The sequence below is a fragment of the Diadema antillarum genome, unplaced genomic scaffold, assembly GCF_040938485.1.
Source record: "Diadema antillarum isolate AM-2024a unplaced genomic scaffold, OU_Dant_1.0 seq00000961_RagTag, whole genome shotgun sequence".
Lineage (NCBI taxonomy): Eukaryota > Metazoa > Echinodermata > Echinoidea > Diadematoida > Diadematidae > Diadema > Diadema antillarum.
Window position 1 is genome coordinate 462,698 of NW_027271808.1, and position 21,678 is coordinate 484,375.

At 37.5% G+C, this 21,678-nt stretch overlaps 1 protein-coding gene across 1 annotated transcript in view; it reads left to right on the forward strand.

Annotated features, from left to right (window-relative positions):
- The first annotated feature begins 626 nt into the window (after window positions 1-626).
- Window positions 627-21,678, forward strand: part of LOC139741887 (angiotensin-converting enzyme-like) — a 65,056-nt gene continuing 44,004 nt past the window's right edge. Inside the window, exon 1 of the mRNA XM_071652462.1 lies at window positions 627-1,022. Coding sequence (XP_071508563.1) covers window positions 801-1,022 — 222 coding nt within the window. The 5' untranslated portion in view covers window positions 627-800. The remainder of the gene's footprint in view (window positions 1,023-21,678) is intronic.

Below are 21,678 nucleotides of genomic sequence, written 5' to 3' on the forward strand. Positions count from 1 at the left end.
ACTTTGGCAAGCATCAGTGTTGTTGTGGTTGTTTGGATATCACATAAAGGAGGTATACCTCTTTCAATACATGCAAACATCTATTATCGCCGTTTTAAGACTCCTCTCTTTTTTTTCCAATGAGAAATAGTCAATGATAAGCGCATTGGCACGGCTCTATTCTCTAGTTATTGTATTGTATCTATAACTTTGAATTTTGTTCTCTATTCGAAGACAAAGCTTTTCTTCGTCTTGATAGCAATTCATATTTTATAGAATGAAACGATAACAACATTCAGACAGAAACATGAAGCCTATATGAAATTAAAAAACTAATTTTTTTTTTTCGTTCATGCTACTGGTATACGGACTGGCGGTATAACATTTGCATGGATATCAGCATAATAAACTTGATGCTTTTTGCTTATCCTGGTGAAAAGGGAGCGAACGTGGGAAGAGGTCGCGGGGAAGGGCGGGGGGGGGGGGGGGGCATGACCATTACTTGTTGACTCTGGTTACGCCTCTCAGCCGCGAAACGTATATCAGTGTACAGAGTTCCCCGCCAGTCTCGTGACTTCAAGCGACTCAGCACAGAGGTCTGTGATGTTCTGAAAGGTATTCAGCAGACGACATCCTTTCATGCGCTCAGGCAGCGGAGTGAGAGCAGGACGTCCTTTCCGCCAACTTACCACAGCTTCTGTTAGTGCCTGGATCACCTTAAAAGCTGTGCAGTTGTGAAGACAAAGTTCCCTTTGACATCATTTTACAGGGAGGACAATTTCTCCAATTTGATCTTTTCGGTTGGAAACCGCGAGATCACCATGGCATTCGATCACGAAGTATCAATGTCGTTTTTGGTGGTGTGCGCTATCTTTGCCTCGCATGTCTCGGCTGCGGTGGCCCAGGGTACGAACACAAATGAAACGGAGGCGAAGATTTTCCTAGACACGTTCAACGAAAGGGCCATGGAGGAATACTACAAGTCCATCTCAGCATCGTGGACCTACAACACGAATATCACGGAATACAACCAGGCGAAATCGGTAAAGAAAGCGTTTTGGTTCAATTCATATTTATTTCAATCTAACACCGGTTCCGTCACCTTACTTGCACAATGATTTACCTTCTCACTGATCCGTCTAATTCTCAATTCCATTTTGTTTTGTGTTTTTTTAATGAAAACCGGTCAGATCTGTTTACTAATGCATTCACATTCATAAAAACGGTTTTCACTGATGATTTAAAGGCGACTCAATGCGAGCTATATTATATATGTATATATATATATATATATATATATATATATATATATATATATATAGGGCCTATAGTATATATTTATATATATATATATGTGTGTATATTAATATATATATATATATATATATATATATATATATATATATATATATATATATATATAAATTGAAACAAGAAAGGGAAAACTGACCAGAAACAAATAATAAAGAGTGAAAACTGTGAGCAAAGAAAATGGGTTTTCATCGGGATTCGAACCCGAGACCTCCGGATTACTAGACCGGTGCTATATATGTATATTGCATATACCTCCTTATGTTCAATGCACCTGTTCCAATTGAAAACATTAGATAAGAATCCATGTAACGAGCTTCAGTAGTTTGCTGTCGTCTTTTTTTTTAAAACGTCTATTCAACTATACTTTGACAATTCATTCCTTGAACAGCATTTAGAGCATGTCTCAAAATCATTTTTTTTTTCACAAACCATACAAGAACGAATATAATTATGACATATACGTATAATTATATATGTGTGTACAAATACACAATATATATATATATATGTATATATATATATATATATATATATATATATATATATATATATATGTATATATATTATATATGTATATATACGGATAATTTGCGTGTATGATTGTGTCAGTGTGTGGCTGTCTCCTCAATTGTATACATAGAAATCTACAGGGTGACTAAATGCAGAAGTATTTGTTTCCCATTATCAAGAACGAGAAAAGATACGTTATAAAGTACATAATAATGATGTCGATGAAATAGTTTATGGACAGCGAAGCAAAACGCGCGAGAGGAAATGCTGCGAACAAGCTTCGGCACTCTCAATTAAAGCGCAAAACAGGTGCCGGGGTTATGGACAATAGTTGGGGCGATCTCTGTGGTCACTACCCTGGGTGGCAAAGGGGCAGACACCCTGCGTTTGATTTCATTAGGGGGCACAGTCGAACAACCGTGTCGTGTCGTCCACTACCAGTGGCGACAAGCCAAGTGACTAATGCCAACGTAACATAGGAAAGAAAGGGGCGAAAACATAACGTAAATGTATGCATTGAAGGCTATAAAGCTTGGAGTAAAGCAATACCTCCCACCCCTGCACGGAAGTTCTTACACACAGGTGTATACCTGGAAATTCTATATCAAGTTGGCATTACTTTATACATTGAAATGCTCACCTCGTTGTCTATCAGATAATCCTTTCATAGAATTCCAATGTAAGTTTATAATTACGTCAAGATAATGTCGCATTAATCGCTTCATTTATTTACCCTTTGTGATCATATTTTTAAATCCATCAATTAATACGTTAGCTTAAGTAAGACCTCTAGCTGTGTCTGTATATGAGACATTGAGTCCATTTAACTATATAGGCTATCCCCTTGTGTTTCCCTCAAGGGCTTCAGAGAATTCATTTACAAACCGGGCGGATCCAGGAATTCCGTTAAAGGGGAGGGGGGCGCAAAGCGGTTTATTTACAACTTCTGGTGGCAAGCAAAAAAACAAAGACAAAAACAAAACATAACAAAAGCAAACAAAAACAAAACAAAACAGGCCTCAACCAGGTATTTTCAGGTAGTGGGCGTGCCACTTGCACGCCCCCTTTCATTTTTTTTTCTTTTTATTTCTTCTATTTAAAGGGGGCTTGCGCCCGGTGCGCCCCCTCCTGCATCCGCCATCACTGCAAACGTTTAAACGGTAAAATTCTGGTAATGTGCGATCGAGTCCATAGAACGATTCTGAATGTCATTTCGTATAATGAATGATGATATATGAAGGCTAAAAGAGTTTCATCGAAATCGAATGAAAAGTAACGGACGTTGTGGAACATTCTAAGATTATTAGGTTTGGGTTTGATAGTGGCATATCGGTCACAATCACTCACATACTGTGCAAATTAGACAAGGGGATTTCACGTCCTGACAATCTGTCATTACCAAATGCAGAAGCAGGTCATAAAAATAGATCTTTCTGACAATAATTCAGCAACTATAATGATTACCCTTTCCACTGTACTATAAGGCATTATAATACGTTACAGATTTATCGATACAATTAATAGAAAACAGTTTAATGCGAAGACTGTTATTTCCTTTTATTGGGAGTTCATGCAAAAGTGCTATGGGGTAGTTCATCGTGTAATAGATCTGGGGGAAAAGAGAATGAAATTGATGCAAGCAATTTAATGAGAAAATTATCAGGAAATGGTACACCTGTGCTAAGTAGATTGCGCACAGTGGCTGCGATCAATATTATACCACTGGTCCATAGGAATACTTGTAAAATGTGATAGTCAAATCATTACACTTTCAGGTTCAGTGAAACTTCTACCATCTGTTATTGTTGTTGTTTATTTGGTTGTGCGCTATACTAGTATTTCAGTCTACCTGAACGTGGAGTATAGACCTTGGCTGCATAAGAGGTCTCGGTCATTATGTTTTTACCTTGGGGTCATTTTCCAAAACCACAGGGGATTTCTGTTACAACTGTGTTTGGAGAGATGCCAACAACAAAATGAGGTCACTGAAGGACGACGATTCGAGGGACAGGGCGCCAGACATGACTATATGCCTGCACAAAGAGACGTGCAGGTGTGTTGGTGTACTGAAGTATGTTTCCCCGAGAAAGGGGTAAAAATCCGATATTCGGACACGTATACTGTCTTAGTATGTTGACGTTCTATAAAACGCACTTTCAGAGAAGGTCATTCATGTGCCGGAAAAACGGCGTATGGACCATGCATAAGCGGATTTTTTTTCTTTTTCTGTTGTTAACACAAAAGAAATAAAAGAAAAATGAAAGGGGCGCGGCGCCTCCTTTAATCTATTTTTGGAAGATACCATCTTTTTCAGCCTATTATAGTGTGAGCAGAAAATAAATTTATTGCGCTCGCTGAAGCCTCTTTTTTTTTTCTTTTGCTTGTCAGCCTATGAAACCCGGAAGTGGCACCAGAAGCATTTTCGGCGCCCCCGCCTCCTTTTTTTCGGAATTCCTGGATCCGCCCCTGTGGACGAATATTGTTACCGTCAATACAATCCCTCGTGATCGTTTAGCTCTAAAACTTTATATAATAAGGTCCTGTGAAGAAACGCCGTTATTTCAACTATCGGACATGCATCAGAACAAGTCTGTTCTCTTAGTCAAACTCTAAACTTCTTTTCCTAATAATCTTGATCTACGCCTTCAATAAGTTTGTTGATAAGCCCTGAGTAAAATCACAACTTCACTCGTATTTGTATACTATTTTTTTAGTGAGGCAGGCAAAATATTAAACTCATTCTGCTGGCATGTCATCATGAAGATAAAGTATTTCATAGTATCGTCAACCACTGTGTTCATTTTCTTTACACCTATAGGATATGTAACATCATTGGACCGACTTAAGGAGTTATTGTGTGGAAATGTGTCATCACCAATGATAACAATGATGATGCGACAGTAATTTCGATTATGGTGAAAACGGTAATAAGGATTTATAGTGTGTCAACTTAATTTTGAAACTGGGACGCCCAAGGTACATAGCGGGAATTATCTACACATTGTTCGAAAGCGGAAAAGAAGCGCATTATCCCTACATCCTTCCCGATAACCTGCGTGGTCTCTTGTTTTCTATTCTACAGTTCCTCCATCTGTTGAATTAGTCAAATTCAAATCTCAGCACATCCTTCCTATGTCCCCTCATCATCCCCCAGCCCCCCCCCCCACACACACACCACTGCCATTAAATTATGTACCACCATCATCACCTCCCCTCATATCCCCACAGTAAGGGGGGGGGGGGGTTGTGGTGTACAGGAAACCAAAAACCCATAGAGAAATGTGGATTGAGTGAAAGCAGAAACATTAGTAGAACACATCGGTGAAAGTTTGGGGAAAATCAGACAATCAATGCAAAAGTTCTGAATTTTCAAAGTTTTGATGGTTGGATCCCGCTGGATGAGGAGACTACTAGAGGTTATGATGTCATGTTTGGACAACAATATAAAGAAAATATAAAGGGAATTCCACAAAAAATTCACTTTTCTAGCATAATGTAAGAGCATTTGACTGGCCGCTCTCAGAAAGCAGGGGGAATAATTGCTACCCGTAACATATGTCATTAGTATCAAGTTCATGGAAAGTGTAATTTTCATGTAAAATTAATTTTTTGTGGAAATCATTTTATATTTTCATTATATTGTTGTCCACACATGACATCATAACCGTCCTCTAGTGGTCCCCTCATCCAGCTGTTTCAACACCAAAACTTTAAAAATGCATAACTTTTGCATCGATTGCCCGATTTTCCTCAAACTTTCACTGATTATGTTCTACTAATGTTGCTGCTTTCACTCAATCCACATTTCTCTTTGGGTTTTGGTTTCCTTTAATGTCATCGTCTGGAGCAATGAGGAATCCATGCTGTTCAGTAATGTCTTGGCTTCTGTGCCACCTCAGCGAAAGAACCCAAATCCAATCAATCTACTGAGTTAAGTCAGTCGGGCTATATAGGGTTCAATTGGTGGTGAGGCAATTGCCTCACCACTTCATGCGGAGATCGTGGATGCATGCGACTGGTTGTCATTTAGAATTATCATGACTTCCTGTGTTAATAGTTTTCCATGAAGCAGTGGCGGATCCAGAGGGGGCGCAACCGGCGCACGCCCCCCCCCCCTTTATTTTTCGTTAAAAACAAAATAAATAAAAAGAAAAAATGAAAGAAAACCCGGAAGTGGTACCAGAAATATTAGTCACGCCCCCCCCCCCTTTTACAGAATTCCTGGATCCGCCCCTGATGAAGGGTACATAGTGGTGCCTCGCAATTCCTAAAAATTCTAGCACTGAGTATAATTATGTACCCCGGTATATACAAATTGATTGCTCCAGTTTGTCATTATGATATGAGTTGTATCATATACCTGGTAAATTAGCCAACCTACTCAACAATGCATGTATTCCTATTTGAAAATATATATCAAGACTTTGTAAAGACATCATAGCAGAGAGGGGGAACCAAAGATAGGGGTTTGTTCTTGATGGGCACGTGGTAGTATCTGCTCGAAAAATCCAGTTTTATTCCCTATAAAAGTTTCATCTTGATGTAACGGGGCTTAATTGTACCTTCAAAACCCCGTTTTTAAAAAATGTGAAAGGTAAAAGCCTTGTTTGTATATGTTATGTGTACTTTCCAAGCCCTCCACGTGAACTTTATCATTTATAATGTCTATAGGATGAGTCGCGGGAAAGGGGGATATAATATGCATCCCGCTGCTTGTCAAATTACGGCATCATCGGGATCTGGATGCCAGAACGATAGGGGTGATATGAGACGTTCACGTACAGTAGTAAGATGTGACCGGCGCGGAATGTGCACTTGAGTAGAGAGTGTCAACTTCGATCATACGAAATTGTAGTAAATGAAGTTATCACATCAGGTATACGTTAGACATAACCGGATCAAAAATATTTGCGAAGCCATATGTCGAACATGATCTGGCTGAATTTTGAGAACAGTCCTTTAAACTCACCTCCTAGTTTCACAAGGGGACGTGGTTCTGACCTACACAACGTTCAGGATTAATGTATGATGAGCCCGACAGTTTTAAAGTAGCTTGACCCACTTCTATCACATTAGTGGTATCACAATCATGTCGATTCAAAGTCGAGAAGAAAAAGATGGTTATATACATGTGATGAGGGACACAGATGGAGCGCCCAAGTCAACTATCGACATAATTAGTGTGACCATTGTTTGAATTCTTCACACGAGACAGAGTAACAGGTGCAGTCATATATGTCTCTTTCGGGAACATAGTATTGTGTGCTACCATCGCAATGACAAATCGTATCTAGCGCTTCCAATCCTGGTGTAGTGTATATTCTATCATAACCTGCTTCCATCAATAAGTCGGTTTGGAGCAATGAAGAACATAAAAATTTCATCTAGTTTTGTTTTTGTTGTTGTTGTTGTTTTTTGTGTTTTTTTGGGGGGATATCGTCAAAGCATGCAATAAAAATATAAAACCTAATCTATGGTTATATTCCATATTTCATGGGGTTTTTTTAGATGTCAATATGAATATCCAAATAAGAGAATGAACTTACACATTTTGTACCAATAATCTTGGAAATTTCGAGTTTTGGTCTTTTTCGTTTTGTTTGTTTATTGTTGTTGTTGTTGTTGTTGTTGCTCAAACGCAGCCTCAGTCAAATTATGAGCGATCTGAGCGATTATTGTTGTGAAGTTATTCGGCCAAGAATAACAGTACATTTTAACATACGCTTTTCTATAAGAACCATTGAAATCTCTTTTCAGGTTTTCTGCACTATCAGTGGACAATTGTGAGGTGATGACATCATCAGCTCACTCAATTATCGCAAAACAGTTCTCGAATAGTTGATAAGATATATATACAAATGTATCTATATCAACTATTCAAGAACTGTTTTGCGGAAATTAACGAAACTTCAACATGTCATATCTTCCCTAGATTTTGTCTGCTTTTGATACAATTTTCACTGTTTCGTGTGCTAACCAAATTTTACTCTTTCTTTTCAGACAAACGTTTAAACTGGTCTGGAATTTGTTCTGTGATGATTTTGGCTGGTATACTCTTTATCTGCGCTGGGCTTAGTATAGTGCGATTTATATCACACTATATTACTCACTGTATGTGCATGAGAACAAGGTGGTGCAAAAAATGTCAGTGATTCTATACACGGAAACAGTTTACAAATTCAGAAATATTTTCCACTATCACCCATCAAATACATAACAATCATTTTCTCACATTAATTCTATGTTACAGCGATGCAATCCAATGAAGCTATGCAACCCCAAACACATTTTACCAGCACATGCACTTATATACGCACATAACAGGGAATCCTGTTCGCACAAATTTCTTGCCAGTCCCTTGGGAATATAATACGCTGGCGTAGTATACAATGTATATGTGTAGATGCTCTCATTTTGCTTATCTAATTTGGGGTCGCAATTAAGTGAAGCTCTTCTTCCAATGGCGGTCTCCCGCAGTTTTTTTTTTTTTAATCTTCACACATTCTCATCATTCTTATGGTAATGACATCCCTTCTTTTCGATGTTGTGTTCTTCGGAACAATAGCCATGGTCATATGGTAAAGGAATAGGTCCCTAAATGGACACTATATGTCGACTTTTATCTTCTGCTTTATTTGCATATTTTCTTTCTAGTTGTTACTGGGTCTGGATACAAAAATACAGCTATAAAACTAAACCACACCCTAAAGAAATAATTGCATCTTAAGCTATACTACAATTTTAAAAAAAATAAAAAAAACTGTGACCACAAAGCCTGTTGTTCCTTTAGCTTTGCATATCAAACTATGCCGATCACAATGTTTACTCTTCACCAGTAGAATGATCCAAATAGGTCAAGGAATTTAGGGGAAGGTGAGAAGAAAGAAGAAATCTTCTTCTTCTTTTTTTTTACACCTGTTTGCTCAAAGTAACTGAGTAAAGGTTGGTGGGTGGCAAAGCAGGTAGGAGATAATTGCGGGTTTATTGTACGCTGATGGACTGTAAAACATCTCTAATCACAAAATACGCCTACTTCATAAATAGGGGGCGCCAGGGTACTTAAGGGTGTACTGTTATATACCATATTGTAACTCATATGAGGAATTACAAGTAACGGTGGCTGACTGTACGTTGATAGGTAAGCTAGCTGAACGGTAATCAAAATACATATAAAACAACGACAAAAAGGTACAAATTGTATGTGTCTACTGTGTATATATACAGTACATTAAGGATTTACTGGCTCACCTCATACGCTGCATTGTTGATTCGATGGGCCGTGTGTATAACATTCCTCTGTGTAGTCTCCCGCGTATAGGAATGCGATGTGAATTGTCTGTAATCGATGTATTATGTATAATCACGAGAAAATCAAAATTTATTCTAATTAATAGTCGTAGGCTCAGAGATACACAAAGATTCAAGAGGAATAAAAGACAAAGCTGTCACTTCGCTTGTATCTGCTTTTTTTGTGTGTGAAAATTTCATTTTAGCCACCTGAAGTCGAAGCTAAGGAGACGATTTAGATATGTCAGGGTCCTGAAATTGGTCCTTTACTTAAAGAAAGATATAGACTTATGATGCGTTGATGTTTTCATGCTTATTTGTGCTATTGTTCTCATCATCAACGTCGTTGTCCTGATTAGTGTTCTATCATAAAATTCAAAGGAGCGCATAGATAGGTTGGTTCAAGGAAAAAAAACACCTTGATCTGTAAGTTGCAAACGAATCATGACATAAGTTATCCAAAATATACATTCCATCATAATTATGTTGGAGAATCTATCCTCTAGTGATTAGTTAAAAGACCTCCATGTGTATATTCACATGTATTTTCAACTATTTCAAAATGTTACCATGTTTGAGTCATTGTACATAATTTTGGAAATTACGTCCCTTTTTATGTGCGCTATTTGTGTAATGACGTCACAAACAAATTGTTACATCACAAAGCAGTTGTGACATCGCGTGCCGCCCCGTGCGTTCACTTTTCTCCGTACGATCGCAGTATCGATCCCTCCACAACTAAAAATTCACATCCATGCACCACACGACTGCTTGCCTTATTTCCCCCTTCTTTTGTCTAAATTTATATTCATCCAAAAAATGAAATTACTATAATTTGCCTAATTTTGAGATTGTTGTCAAAATTCTTGGCCTCGGTGCCTCCAATAGTATACTATTCACTTGAGGGCACCCCTCATTCTGGCGTAACCTCTGCCAATTATGGTTTTCACCAGAATCTCTCAAGGCAAAGTGTTCGTATATCAAATTCAATTCTGCTCCCTACAACGGGTTACCAATTAACCAAATAAATCATGCATGCTTACATGAATGACCAACATAGCAAAATGAAGAACATATACATGCTATTACTCTTTAATCTTATAATATAATATTCAAAATATCAAATGCTATTACGTATTATTAATTAATCATCACTCTCCTCTAAATCGTATATTAATAAGTATCCTCTTATTCTCTTGTAATGTATAAGAGCATTTTATTTTGTAAACATAAATGATAATCAAAAAAAGTATGATATCATACTACTAAAAGTGTATAATTTGGCATTAACTGTCTGTATCTCAGGATGTCTAATATTCTTGGGTCATCCCATGAGACACCTACGGGGTCATACGGCCCAAGAACTAGACACAAAGTAAAAAAGACCCACGATCTAGACCTTATACTAGGGAAATAGGTTTAAAACCCACGACACCATAGGCAAAAACGTCCATGAGGTCGTAATGACGTAGGTTATACTCGTTGGCCCTTTTTGCCAAGTGTTAGAGAGCTCGTGGACCTCATCTGCAAAGTATCTAGCCCGTGCATGGTCTTATTGGACCAGTGTCTGTCTCGTGATGCCACAAAAGGGAACGCGTGCAATTACGAATCAACGGACAGGAGAGCATTTACGTTCGATTTGATAAGGCATGGAAGGTGGTATCAGATATGAGGCCATATTTTGACGCGTTGGTTAGAACTGGAAACCCACTTGCGACATGAAAACGCTGCACCTATGAACTTCTGAAGCTGTCCTTCACCGCAGGTCATCGTCTGCTATGGGTAAGAAGTGAACTCGCAGGAACCTGTTGCAGTACGTGCGTGGCGAGTCGGGAGAGAGATTCGAAAAAAAAAGTTGACTCTGAATGAATCGTTGCAACGGGATTTGCTCTGCCCACGGTGTCGAAATCCACGATAATTCACTGTAATCCTCTTGAGATCTTTTCTTACGAATACTCTAAGGTGAGTTGTTTGGGTAATAGACTAAAGTATACGTCAGAGGCTTTGAACTTCATGACACTGAGCTATCTCATGCACAAAAAAAAAGCATTCGGCTATAAAGTGTAATATTGTTTATGTTCAAAACATCTTAGTTTAGAGACTGGTTCACCACCTAATATCAGACATGGCCGGCGCCACGTTCTCAGAAGTAAGTGTGTGTGTGTGTGTGGGGGGGGGGGGGGGGTGTCGCACTTCATACTTGTGCCACTTCCGGGTTTCATCAGCTGACAATAAATAAGGGGGGCTTCAGCGCAACTGATGCCACTTTCGGGTTAAACAAGCAACCCCCCACCCTCGCTCCTCCAGCCCTGTGAGCAAGTGAGGTGGAAGTTGACACGTCTTTTTATCTCTCTTTTCTCACAAAATGACTTAAAACAAAATTTTTAGTGTAAGTATTTCGAATATTTTCACTCTCTGAAATCGATTGAAAAAACGGAAATTTTGAAATTACAAACACTCAATATCTCCTATAAAAGTAACGAGCTTATGTCAAAATTATTCAAGGCATATAATATAACTAATTAGTAAAAGTCATGTCAGTTTCAAAACAAGTGTTAGGGGAGGATTTGTGTTGATCATCAGTTCAATCTGAAAAGTATGTTCCTTCAGAGTGCTGGGTTGTTTGATTTACTTCGTGGGGTGTTTGTTGTTGTTTTTAGGACTTTACATTAGCCTGAAGATGCAGTGAAATTTACAGGGGTTATTCGCGACGCAAAAGGCAGTGAAAGGTAATCATGCTCTTGGGCGGGGTCTTTCGTGGGTTCTCATATTTAATGCACTAAGAGGATCGTCTACGTTTTAAGCGCGCACGCCTTCGCTTCTCTCCCGCGCATCGCTGAGTAATGCCTGTTTTGATCTTACACTTAAAGGGATTTTTATCATCATTTTATTTGTTTGTTTGTTTGTTTGTTAATTGGTCCCCTTGTTTGTTTCAAAAAGGGGAGTATTGACGTGATTGAAATATAGGGAACTAAAAATAGAAATATTCTGGGAATTATTTTGTCATGTTCATCTGCCTTACGATAGGATCCAAGTGAAAGTGACATCATCAATGACGATCTAGACGTCACAAAAATATCTGATGAATTTATTATTATACTCATTATACATAAAAAACAACCATGAAGAGGCAATAAGTAAAAGGATTATGCCGACAAATCAGAGTGACGTCGAAATGAAAAAATCCGTTTGCTATAAGCCGACCCCTCGGGGCATCAACTCTATCGAACGCATCAGTGGCAAATTCTTTCATGGAATTCCTTTTCTGTACAGCCTCGAAGGATAGATGCGCACAACACTGATCAGTTATAGGACTGAGTACCTCCTTGATTATTTTCTGCATCTCTGCTAGTATTATTCATACAATAAGATTAAACGTGAATACAGAAGATTTTGTGGGTTTTTTTCTTACACCAGCTTATACCAAAACAAAAACAAAAAAAAATCTGAGTTGTGGGAAGAGAATGAGAAAAATATTTCCTTGCCCAGCACCGTATGAAATGATAACGAAAAACAAGAATAACGAAAGTATGAAATACATGTGGCTATGGACTACAGTGTATATTGCTCCCATGTATTTCAATTCAATTCAATTCAATTCAATTTTATTTCCATTTCCATTGAATAAACAGAAAAAATATATACAATACATTTACAGAACAAATTTATAACAATTTCAAAGAAAACGTACAAGTGGTCACGAGTAACAACAGAATTTCGTTTCTAAGGTATATTATACCTAATACAAAGATTAGAATGGAAATGGAGGGTCCCACTTAAAAAGCAAAGCTTGTAGGGTATGGGACCCTCAAAAAATACGTACACAAGGTCAAAGAAACCAATGTCAACTGACATGAAATTAACTTAGGAAGGGGAAAAAAAGAAGAAGAAAAAAAAAACAAAAAGGGGGGAAATAAGACTATGGTACAACACGCGCCATCGTGGACACAAGCATACTGTACTTCATGATTAAAATGCAATAACAAAACAATACAACGCTCCCTGGTTTGAAATTGCGATTGATTGGGTGCATATGCCGGTATGAATGCATAGGAACGGATATAAGAAAAAAGAGAAAGAGAATAGACTCACTGTTGCTGGTACAATAAAATAAATATCTGAGGTAAACTTATGTTAGACAGATTGTTTTCCTTAAAAGATGATTTCTGTATGATATCTTAATACTTGTAAAAACAAACAAACAAACAAACAAACGACTTGATTGAGAGAATGAAACCGAAACTAATTTGGTTGTATATCATAAGATTTCAACAGAAAGAATTTTAATTTATTCTTAAAAGAATTCAAAGTTTGTGCTGTTATTATGTCGTTGGGAAGTGAGTTCCAATACTTAGGCCCCTCGTAGATGAAGGTTTGCTGAGCCAGCAAAGTCCTAAAAAATGGTAAATGAAATTCGTTGGATTGCCTTGTAGGATAATTATGAACAGATTGATTTTTTGAAAACATTGATTCAAATATATATGGAAGATTATTTTTATTGTAATTATACATAAATTGTCCTAAATTAAACAAATACAAATCTTTAATTTTAAATATTTTATTTTCAAAAAATAACGGATCAGTATGAGACAAATATGCAGTGTGACATATAATACGCAGTGACTTCTTTTGTAGCAGAAGTAATTTATCCAAAAGAGTTTGATATGTATTTCCCCATACAAGAATACCGTAATTTAAATAAGGCAATATGAGGGATGAATATAATGTAATATAATATATATTTTGGTCGTTTGCAAACAGTCATGGAAGATACCATAAAGATTCTGTCTTGACATGACAATTGTGTTAAGATTTCCTTCCATAATCTGCTATACCCTCGAAATTATCACACAAGTATACACATTCACATGCTTACACGAGTGAAAATAAAAATGAGACGATGACGTTTAAATCTGAGCCAACGACACATGAACGAGTTTAGAAAGTACGTGGTTGTGATACAACTCGTTTCTTCTTATGCAGACGGACCAGCTGAAAAACAAAACAAAAACAAAACAACACAACACAAAAAATACGGAATTAAGGACAAAAAAAAAATCGTGATTAACTAAAGTTCACTTTGATTTGCAACGCGGTGTTGTTACAGCGCTATAAGATTTCTAATCTTATATGTAAATAGTACAACGCAGGGGATTGCGTGATTATCAAATTGTGTTTGTATTGGCATTCTATACTTCTTTGATATACCACCTTACATATCAATATTGCAATGTCGATTCCAGCAGCAGTCTTCCGTAATCGCTTTTACAAAGCAGTTCATATTCACTTTTAACATCATGCGTTGGAAATAAATTTCTTTACTGTGTCTCAAGAAGATAATCATCAATACTTTCGTAGCAGGCTCAAAGTGCATAGCAATTACAAGAGTTGTAAGCGAATGAAGAGATTATCTGTAAACGGACCGACTGGGATAAGACTCGGGTCATAGTGTGGTTCTTATAGCAGCGAATATAAAGTGTGGCCAAACCAAGCGATGCACTTCGATGAAGGTGTCAAGTGTCACGTCTACCGTCTGCTGCTCTTTCTTGTGTCAGATGATTATGATGTCATCTGACCTTATTTCCATCTATTTTTTTCTCATGATATTAATGATTGTATTTTATTGATTATGATTCTAAAGTGAAATATGATACGTAATGCATATATAGTTGTGTTTTGTTGATGCTGTTATTCTGCCAAAAGATGTGAAATAAACTAATCTTGAAACTTGAAACTTGAGGTAGGGTTACTATTTATGGTCTGCATGATCTTTTTTATGGTCGACGACCACTGTCGTCTTGGTATCCTTTCAAAAATAATATTACCCGTAGGATTGGAAGACAACAATCTCAACAGATCATAATGTGACACTAATGCTTTAGAAAGTAGTCATTTTCATTCAAATGCTTTGATATGAGGGTCGCGTTTCAGTCGGGGAAACCCGACGTAAACTTGATTGTTGTCGACTAAACGTTGTTTTCGCGCCAATTCGTTGCCCTTCTTTCGATTCGCTGCGCTGCGCTTTACTTAGATAAATATTTGGTTGTATTTTTGTGCACTCGAGCAAAATCCCACTCTCTTAATTTCTAGGACTTAAATTTTAAATCTTTCTTACGACTTAAAATATTTTAAGTCTTTAAGACTTATTTTAGGTGGCTTCGATTAAAAGTTGAGTGTCGAAGCTGTTCGCAATCTAAATCTAACAAGGACTTAAACTTTCAGCCAATCAGATGACTTGTAAATGACGTCATGCGCTATCTTGAACCGCCTAAAACCGGAATTGGCGCTGGCCGTCACTTTGCTTCATGCGATGCTAGATAGCGTAGTCTACACACACATTCAGTGCACAATATGTACATTGTGCATGTACTATAGTACTTGTACGTACCTACCTACCATCGACCATTTGCAAACAAACGCTATTGACTCGAACAGTTGAGTTGGTCTTGAAGGCAGAAGTCATGCAGGCCGGAGTTTTTTGAGGGCATGATCTGACGGAAGCTTGACCAAGTTGCTTAAAGGTGAGCATATTACTGTATGAATGCTTAAGAATGTGTTTGATAACTCTGGGACTCAGTAACCATGGATAAAAGATGTTAAGATGTGCACTAACCGCCCTACATTTTTGGCGAGTTTGGAGCCTTGCCGCTGTATACAGCGCTGTCCATCCCTGAAGCGCCAGTGCTAACGTTAGCTGTTCATGGCTAATGTGTCTATCCAAACATTGTAACAAGTTACATGTAGGCTAACGTTATACTAGTATTGTGGGGGCTCTATTTCGGTGAAACTGCAAGTACAAGTGTAATAACACAGGGACTCTTATAAAGCGCCCATTCTACCTAATGATTTACGATGTTGGTGTCTTGACTGAAAGGTAAAGCTATGGGCATAACAGGCTACTGTAGCGTAGGCCTAACGGTTAACTGTCGTCTAACACTGAGTAACAGTAACAAGTTAGTGTCAGTTCACCCCTTCCTACACTCTTGTAAGGTTTAATTTGTCAATTTCTACGTAGAAAGGCACAGTTCTAGGCCTTATCATGCCCCACTATGCTGTGATAAAATGTAGGGCATATGCTGTTAGATGGGTTTTATTTTTAACGTTGTGTTTAGGCAGGGAGGTGCTCCCTGGTTTAGGCCACTAGTACGTAGACCCTATATGGGCGCTACAATAGAACTGCGACCAGCCCAAACACGAAGCCCCCTTTGTGATGAGCGCCCCAGGGTTTAGGGCGCCAATGTTGCAATGCCAGTGCAGTGGCGTCAAGCTCTGAACTGTAAAAACTTCTATCGCATGGGCCATATTGGCTGACATCACCAATTTCTATTGACTCCCATAAAATAGGGGGTCTACAATTAATAAACAGTTTCTGTTCCATTGCATGACTAGGTCTACTGAGTCTGATGTCACAATAAACAATTACCTTTGGCGTGTGCACTCAACACTCTTACTATCAAGCGTGCATCATGTCACTCATTTTACTGGAATAATCAACTTCAATGCTACTTGCACTCGGCTGCGTACATGTGTATGTAATGTGAATGTGCTACTGATTTGCATTCCATGAAAATACTTCTACTATTATTACTACCACTCAGTAGTAGGCCTGGACACCTAGGCCTTATGGTTGCCATTTCTGCACTGAATTCAAGACTCTTTCTTGAACTAGTAAGTCTGTTAGTGTTATTGTTGAAGGCGTTGTATGAAACAAATAATGTATGGGATTAACTCGTGCAATGGAACAAGATTTCGCACCTGGATAAAGGTATTCTACTCCAGTCTTTCTCTTTGTAGCATAATCAATGTGGTGATCTGTGTTTGAGTAGAAGGATCTAGACTTAAAAATTCTACAGATCTACACTTCTGGCTGAGATGTATGCATTAAGCATCACATACACCAGTGAGAGAATGTAGTGAAGTTTTACAATATATGAGACCTTTTTTTATTTTTTACTTTTAATATTCTTTAAGATAACGGGAATGCAAATTACCTGTTATTTGTATAATTTGTACTCCAAGGAGTACTCTGTCAGGACTATCCCTTCTTGGTGTTTAGATATGCAAGACATCCCTGGTATTTCTAAAAATTGATTTTAACGATAACATCTGAAACAAAAATCAGAGATATCGGTCTCATTTTTTCCTCCAGCATGAAATACAACCCTCGAGACCAATAAGAAATAATTAATTACATAAAAATCTAGAAATGTGGCTATGGCGACCGTTTATACCCCCGAAGCATATTTGTTTTCTTCCTTTTTTTTTTTGTCAAGCGTTTCTGTTTTTCATTTTCCACTTCCTTATCACTGATATTTCACAGTTTTTGTGTTTATTTTCAGATCAATACGGACTTTGCCCAGTTGTACCGAGAAAAGTGCAGGAGATGGTGAACAGATGGGGGCCATTTTACGTCAATAGAATCTTGCACTTGCCAAGCGAAACCACCCTTAGTTGCAAGACATCGCAAGAAGATGTGAAGACATGGATGGAGACAGTAAGTCCTTCCGCCAATCCTCATAGATCTTGTGGCATGGATTATAATTACTGGAACAATTTCTGTCCAAAGTGTAAGAGTAAAACTTACTCATTTGTTTATGCTTCATTGCTATTACACCTTTCAGGAAAGTGAATGTGTACGAGTTTGCTCTTCATAGACTGATATTGATAATAAGTCGAAAACTGAATGTTAGGGATTGTCAGAGCTGATACAATACGTCATATCTAATATGTTAAAGAGAATGGGTGAAGTACTGAAAGTTGAAAAAAAAATTGTGTTGTGTTCCATTCTATAGGAATTTTGTGGAATGTCACTACTTGCAGCGATGCTTCACAGACCCAACATCCCCATGTAGAAGAAAGGGAGAGGACCTCTCATGCTCCCGAGGGATGCCCAGCAGTACCTGGTGCAGAATGACTATGTGCCTGTAAGTACAGTATATGCTTAATGTTTATAGACTTAAAATCAGTTTATGATCAAATCATTGAGCTTCCAATTTTGAGAATTATCAATATGCATGTTTCATTGGGCTTTTAAGTACCAGCTCATGTTTAGAGAAGAATATTTGAGCTTCGTATCTTACAAAGCAAGACTCGTGTAGAATCTGCATGTACTCAGTAACAGGTGGAATTTAAAAATCTGAATTTCTCATGCTGTCGTGAGAAATGCAAAGTTTTCTTCTCTGATATATCAGTGTTTTTGAAGCGATTCTTCTCAAACAAACTTTAGAACATTCAGCAATGAGTATTGTGTAGGGGTATCTACCGTGTTTTGACAGTTTTCTTTTAAATTCATTAAATTACGGATTAAAAATGCATGCTGACTTCTATTGATTTGTAATAATATGTACATCAAATATCTTATGAGTCTGGAACATGTAAATATCAAGTAGGCCCCACCCCGATGATGGCAAAAAGTAATCTGATTTCTGGGAATTTTTTTCAAGGCTTTGAGGTTTACCAGATGAGACAAAATGTTTTAAAATAATATGTTCCGAAATATATCAGAAATATTTACTTGTACATCACAAACTAAAAGTTATGTGATGAATATGTTATTAGTACATTGTATTTAAGATCAATATGTAAAATTATATTTTAATATTTTTTCCCTCCAGAGTGCCCTCTCACTGAGAACTTAACTTCCCTCTATGTTAAGCAAAGTTTATTTGATAATAATTGTAGCCTTTGTCATTTGCTCAAACGATTCAAGTGAAATTTAGTTCGAAATATCAGTAGTGCTATACATGTTTAATCTCTTTTCAGGTAGGAACCAATGTTCATGGCATTGCTGATGCAGAGACTCCAACCCCAGCCCCAAGCATCTTCTGATCTGGAGATTCTCCCACTTGAAAGCCCTGGCAAACGGGAAACGCCAAGTTGATCTGCGCGAAACGTATACATCACGAGCGAGAAGCGCAAAGTTCAGTGATGCTAAAGATGCCACCTTCAGCCAGCCCTGCTTAGTCAGATAAGGGAGTGACTAGACATACATCAAGTATTTTCTCATCCTGGACAAGACCATACTAAGTCCAGGCTGGAGATGACCGGAAGCAAGAATTTGACAGACTCTTTAAAGCCCACTGTGTCTTCATCGTCAAATATGCTTGGGTGCTTGAAGCATTCTTTGATTTTGTGGCGGCATATTCATGTCACTGCTACAATCCCAAGTGAGGGCTTCGTTCTGGGCATTAGCCACGAACTTCAAGAACACGTCAGTGTATGATGCTAGTAAGATTTTCCGACATTGTGCCACAAACCCATGCACACAAGAAGCATATCTGACTTGCCCTGGTTGTAGTAAAGTTTCCTTGTAATTTTTTTTTGTGTGCATTTTTAAATGAAAATAACACAATAAGGAAAGTTAATGCCGCAATGTTTCCTTTAGAGGTGCTATCATGTATGTGTGTGCCTCACTTTTGCATTTGCATTGCTACGTGAACATTTCAACAATATTTCTTAAAGTTTTCTTAATTTTCGGTGAATTCTTAAATCAAAGTAACACAGGTAAAATGCTGCAATGTTTCCTTTGAAGATACTATCATGCATAATGTTTGACTCATGGATATTGAGTTATGTTATGTGTGCCTCACTTTTCCATTTATATTGAGCTACAAATCCATGCACACAAGAAGCATGTCTGTCATGCCCTGGTTGTAGTAAAGTTTCCTTGTAATTTTTTTTTTGTGTGCATTTTTAAATGAAAATAACACAATAAGGAAAGTTAATGCCGCAATGTTTCCTTTAGAGGTGCTATCATGTATGTGTGTGCCTCACTTTTGCATTTGCATTGCTACGTGAACATTTCAACAATATTTCAAGTTTTTATACATGTCCAGTTTCAATTTATTTATTGTTCATCTTTGGCTTGTTTTCTGTATATTATGTCTGGTTGATGATGAAAAAAAAAAGTAATGCCAGATCCGCATTGATTTAAATTGAAAGAAGAAAGTTTAAGTTCCCCTGAACACTTTTGTAATTATTCAACGATTACCTAATTTTCATCACTCCCACAGTGTTGTTGAGCCATTGTCCATCACATTTATTGAGCGCTGATTTGTTGCTATTTTCATTATGACGTTGTGGCTAAACACTTTAATATGAAACTCTCTATTTATAAAGAAATAAACTTTGGTTTTCCAGCCAAAGTATGTGCTTGAACCCACGAAGAAGGATAGATTCAGCGCAGATGGGCACCTTAAACAAATTTAGAGCATTTGACTTGAAATTTGGCACACATGACCACTATGGTATATAGATATGGAAACAATGTGGTGAGCAATGCGTTGCCATGGTAACAGCTTTTTTTAAACCAAAAAACATACAAAAATATTGTGGATTCAGCTAACTTCCTTTAGTCTTCGAGCATTTAGCTAGAAATTTGGCACAAAAGACCACTGTGGTATGTAGATGTGTAAACGTATTCTTTCGTAAGTGTCGATCAATGTGTTGCCATGGTAACGGCATATTTTGAATGAAAATCATACAAAAAATATTGTGGATTCAGTTAACTCCCTCACTCTTTGAGTAATTGGCTTGACATTTGGCACATGCAACAACTTTAGCATATAGATGTGCAAACTTAATCTTTCATCAATGGTGAACAATGCATTGCCATGGTAACAGCATCTTTTCACTAAAATGCATACAAAGATATTGTGGATTCATGTAACAACCTCAGTCTTTGAGCATTTAGCTTGAAATTTGGCACACCTGACCACTATGGTACGTACATGTGCAAACTTAACCTTTCGTCATTGTTGATCATTGTGTTGCCATGGTAACAACATAGTTTGAATGAAAATCATACAAAAACATTTTGGATTCAGGTAACTCCCTCAGTCTTTGAGCATTTGGCTTGAAATTTGGCACATGCAACCATTGTAGTTCAGAAATATGCAAACTTCATATTTCATCATTGTTAAACAATGTGTTGCCATGGTAACGGTGCATTTTCAATGAAAATCATACAAACATTCCGATTCTCCTGTCTCTGTTTAGAGCATTTTGGCTTCAAATTTGGCACATGTTACCTCTACATTTCCTAGATGTGCAAAAAATCTTTTGTCAGTGTGGAAAATGTGTTGCCATGGTAACAGTATATTTTGCATGAAAATGATACACTAATGTGAATTCAACTAAACCCCTCACCCTTTTAGCATTTAGCTTGAAATTTGGCACATATGACGGCTATGATATAGGGCCTATAGTTGTGCAAACTTCATTTTTTTCTTAATGTCCAACATTGTGTTGCCATGGTTACACAATTTTTAGTAAAAACCATAGAAATCGTCAGTTTATTTATCTTGCTCACTCAGTTTTTGAGCACTTGATTTGAGAGGTGGAACAGTGCATTGCCATGGTAATTTTTTTCTTTATTAAAAAGTAAGAAAAAATAATCCTGGTTGAGCTAATTCCCTCAATTGTGGGTGGGGGTATATTAATCACAATGAGTGATAATTCTAGTTAAAAATTCAGATTGCATCACTTCAACATAGTGCTTTGTTACGAGATATGACATCAAAGTAATTAAGAAACTAGTGGTCCATCTCACTTGAACAGTCTCTTGAGATGGTTCCCTGTCATCAGTTG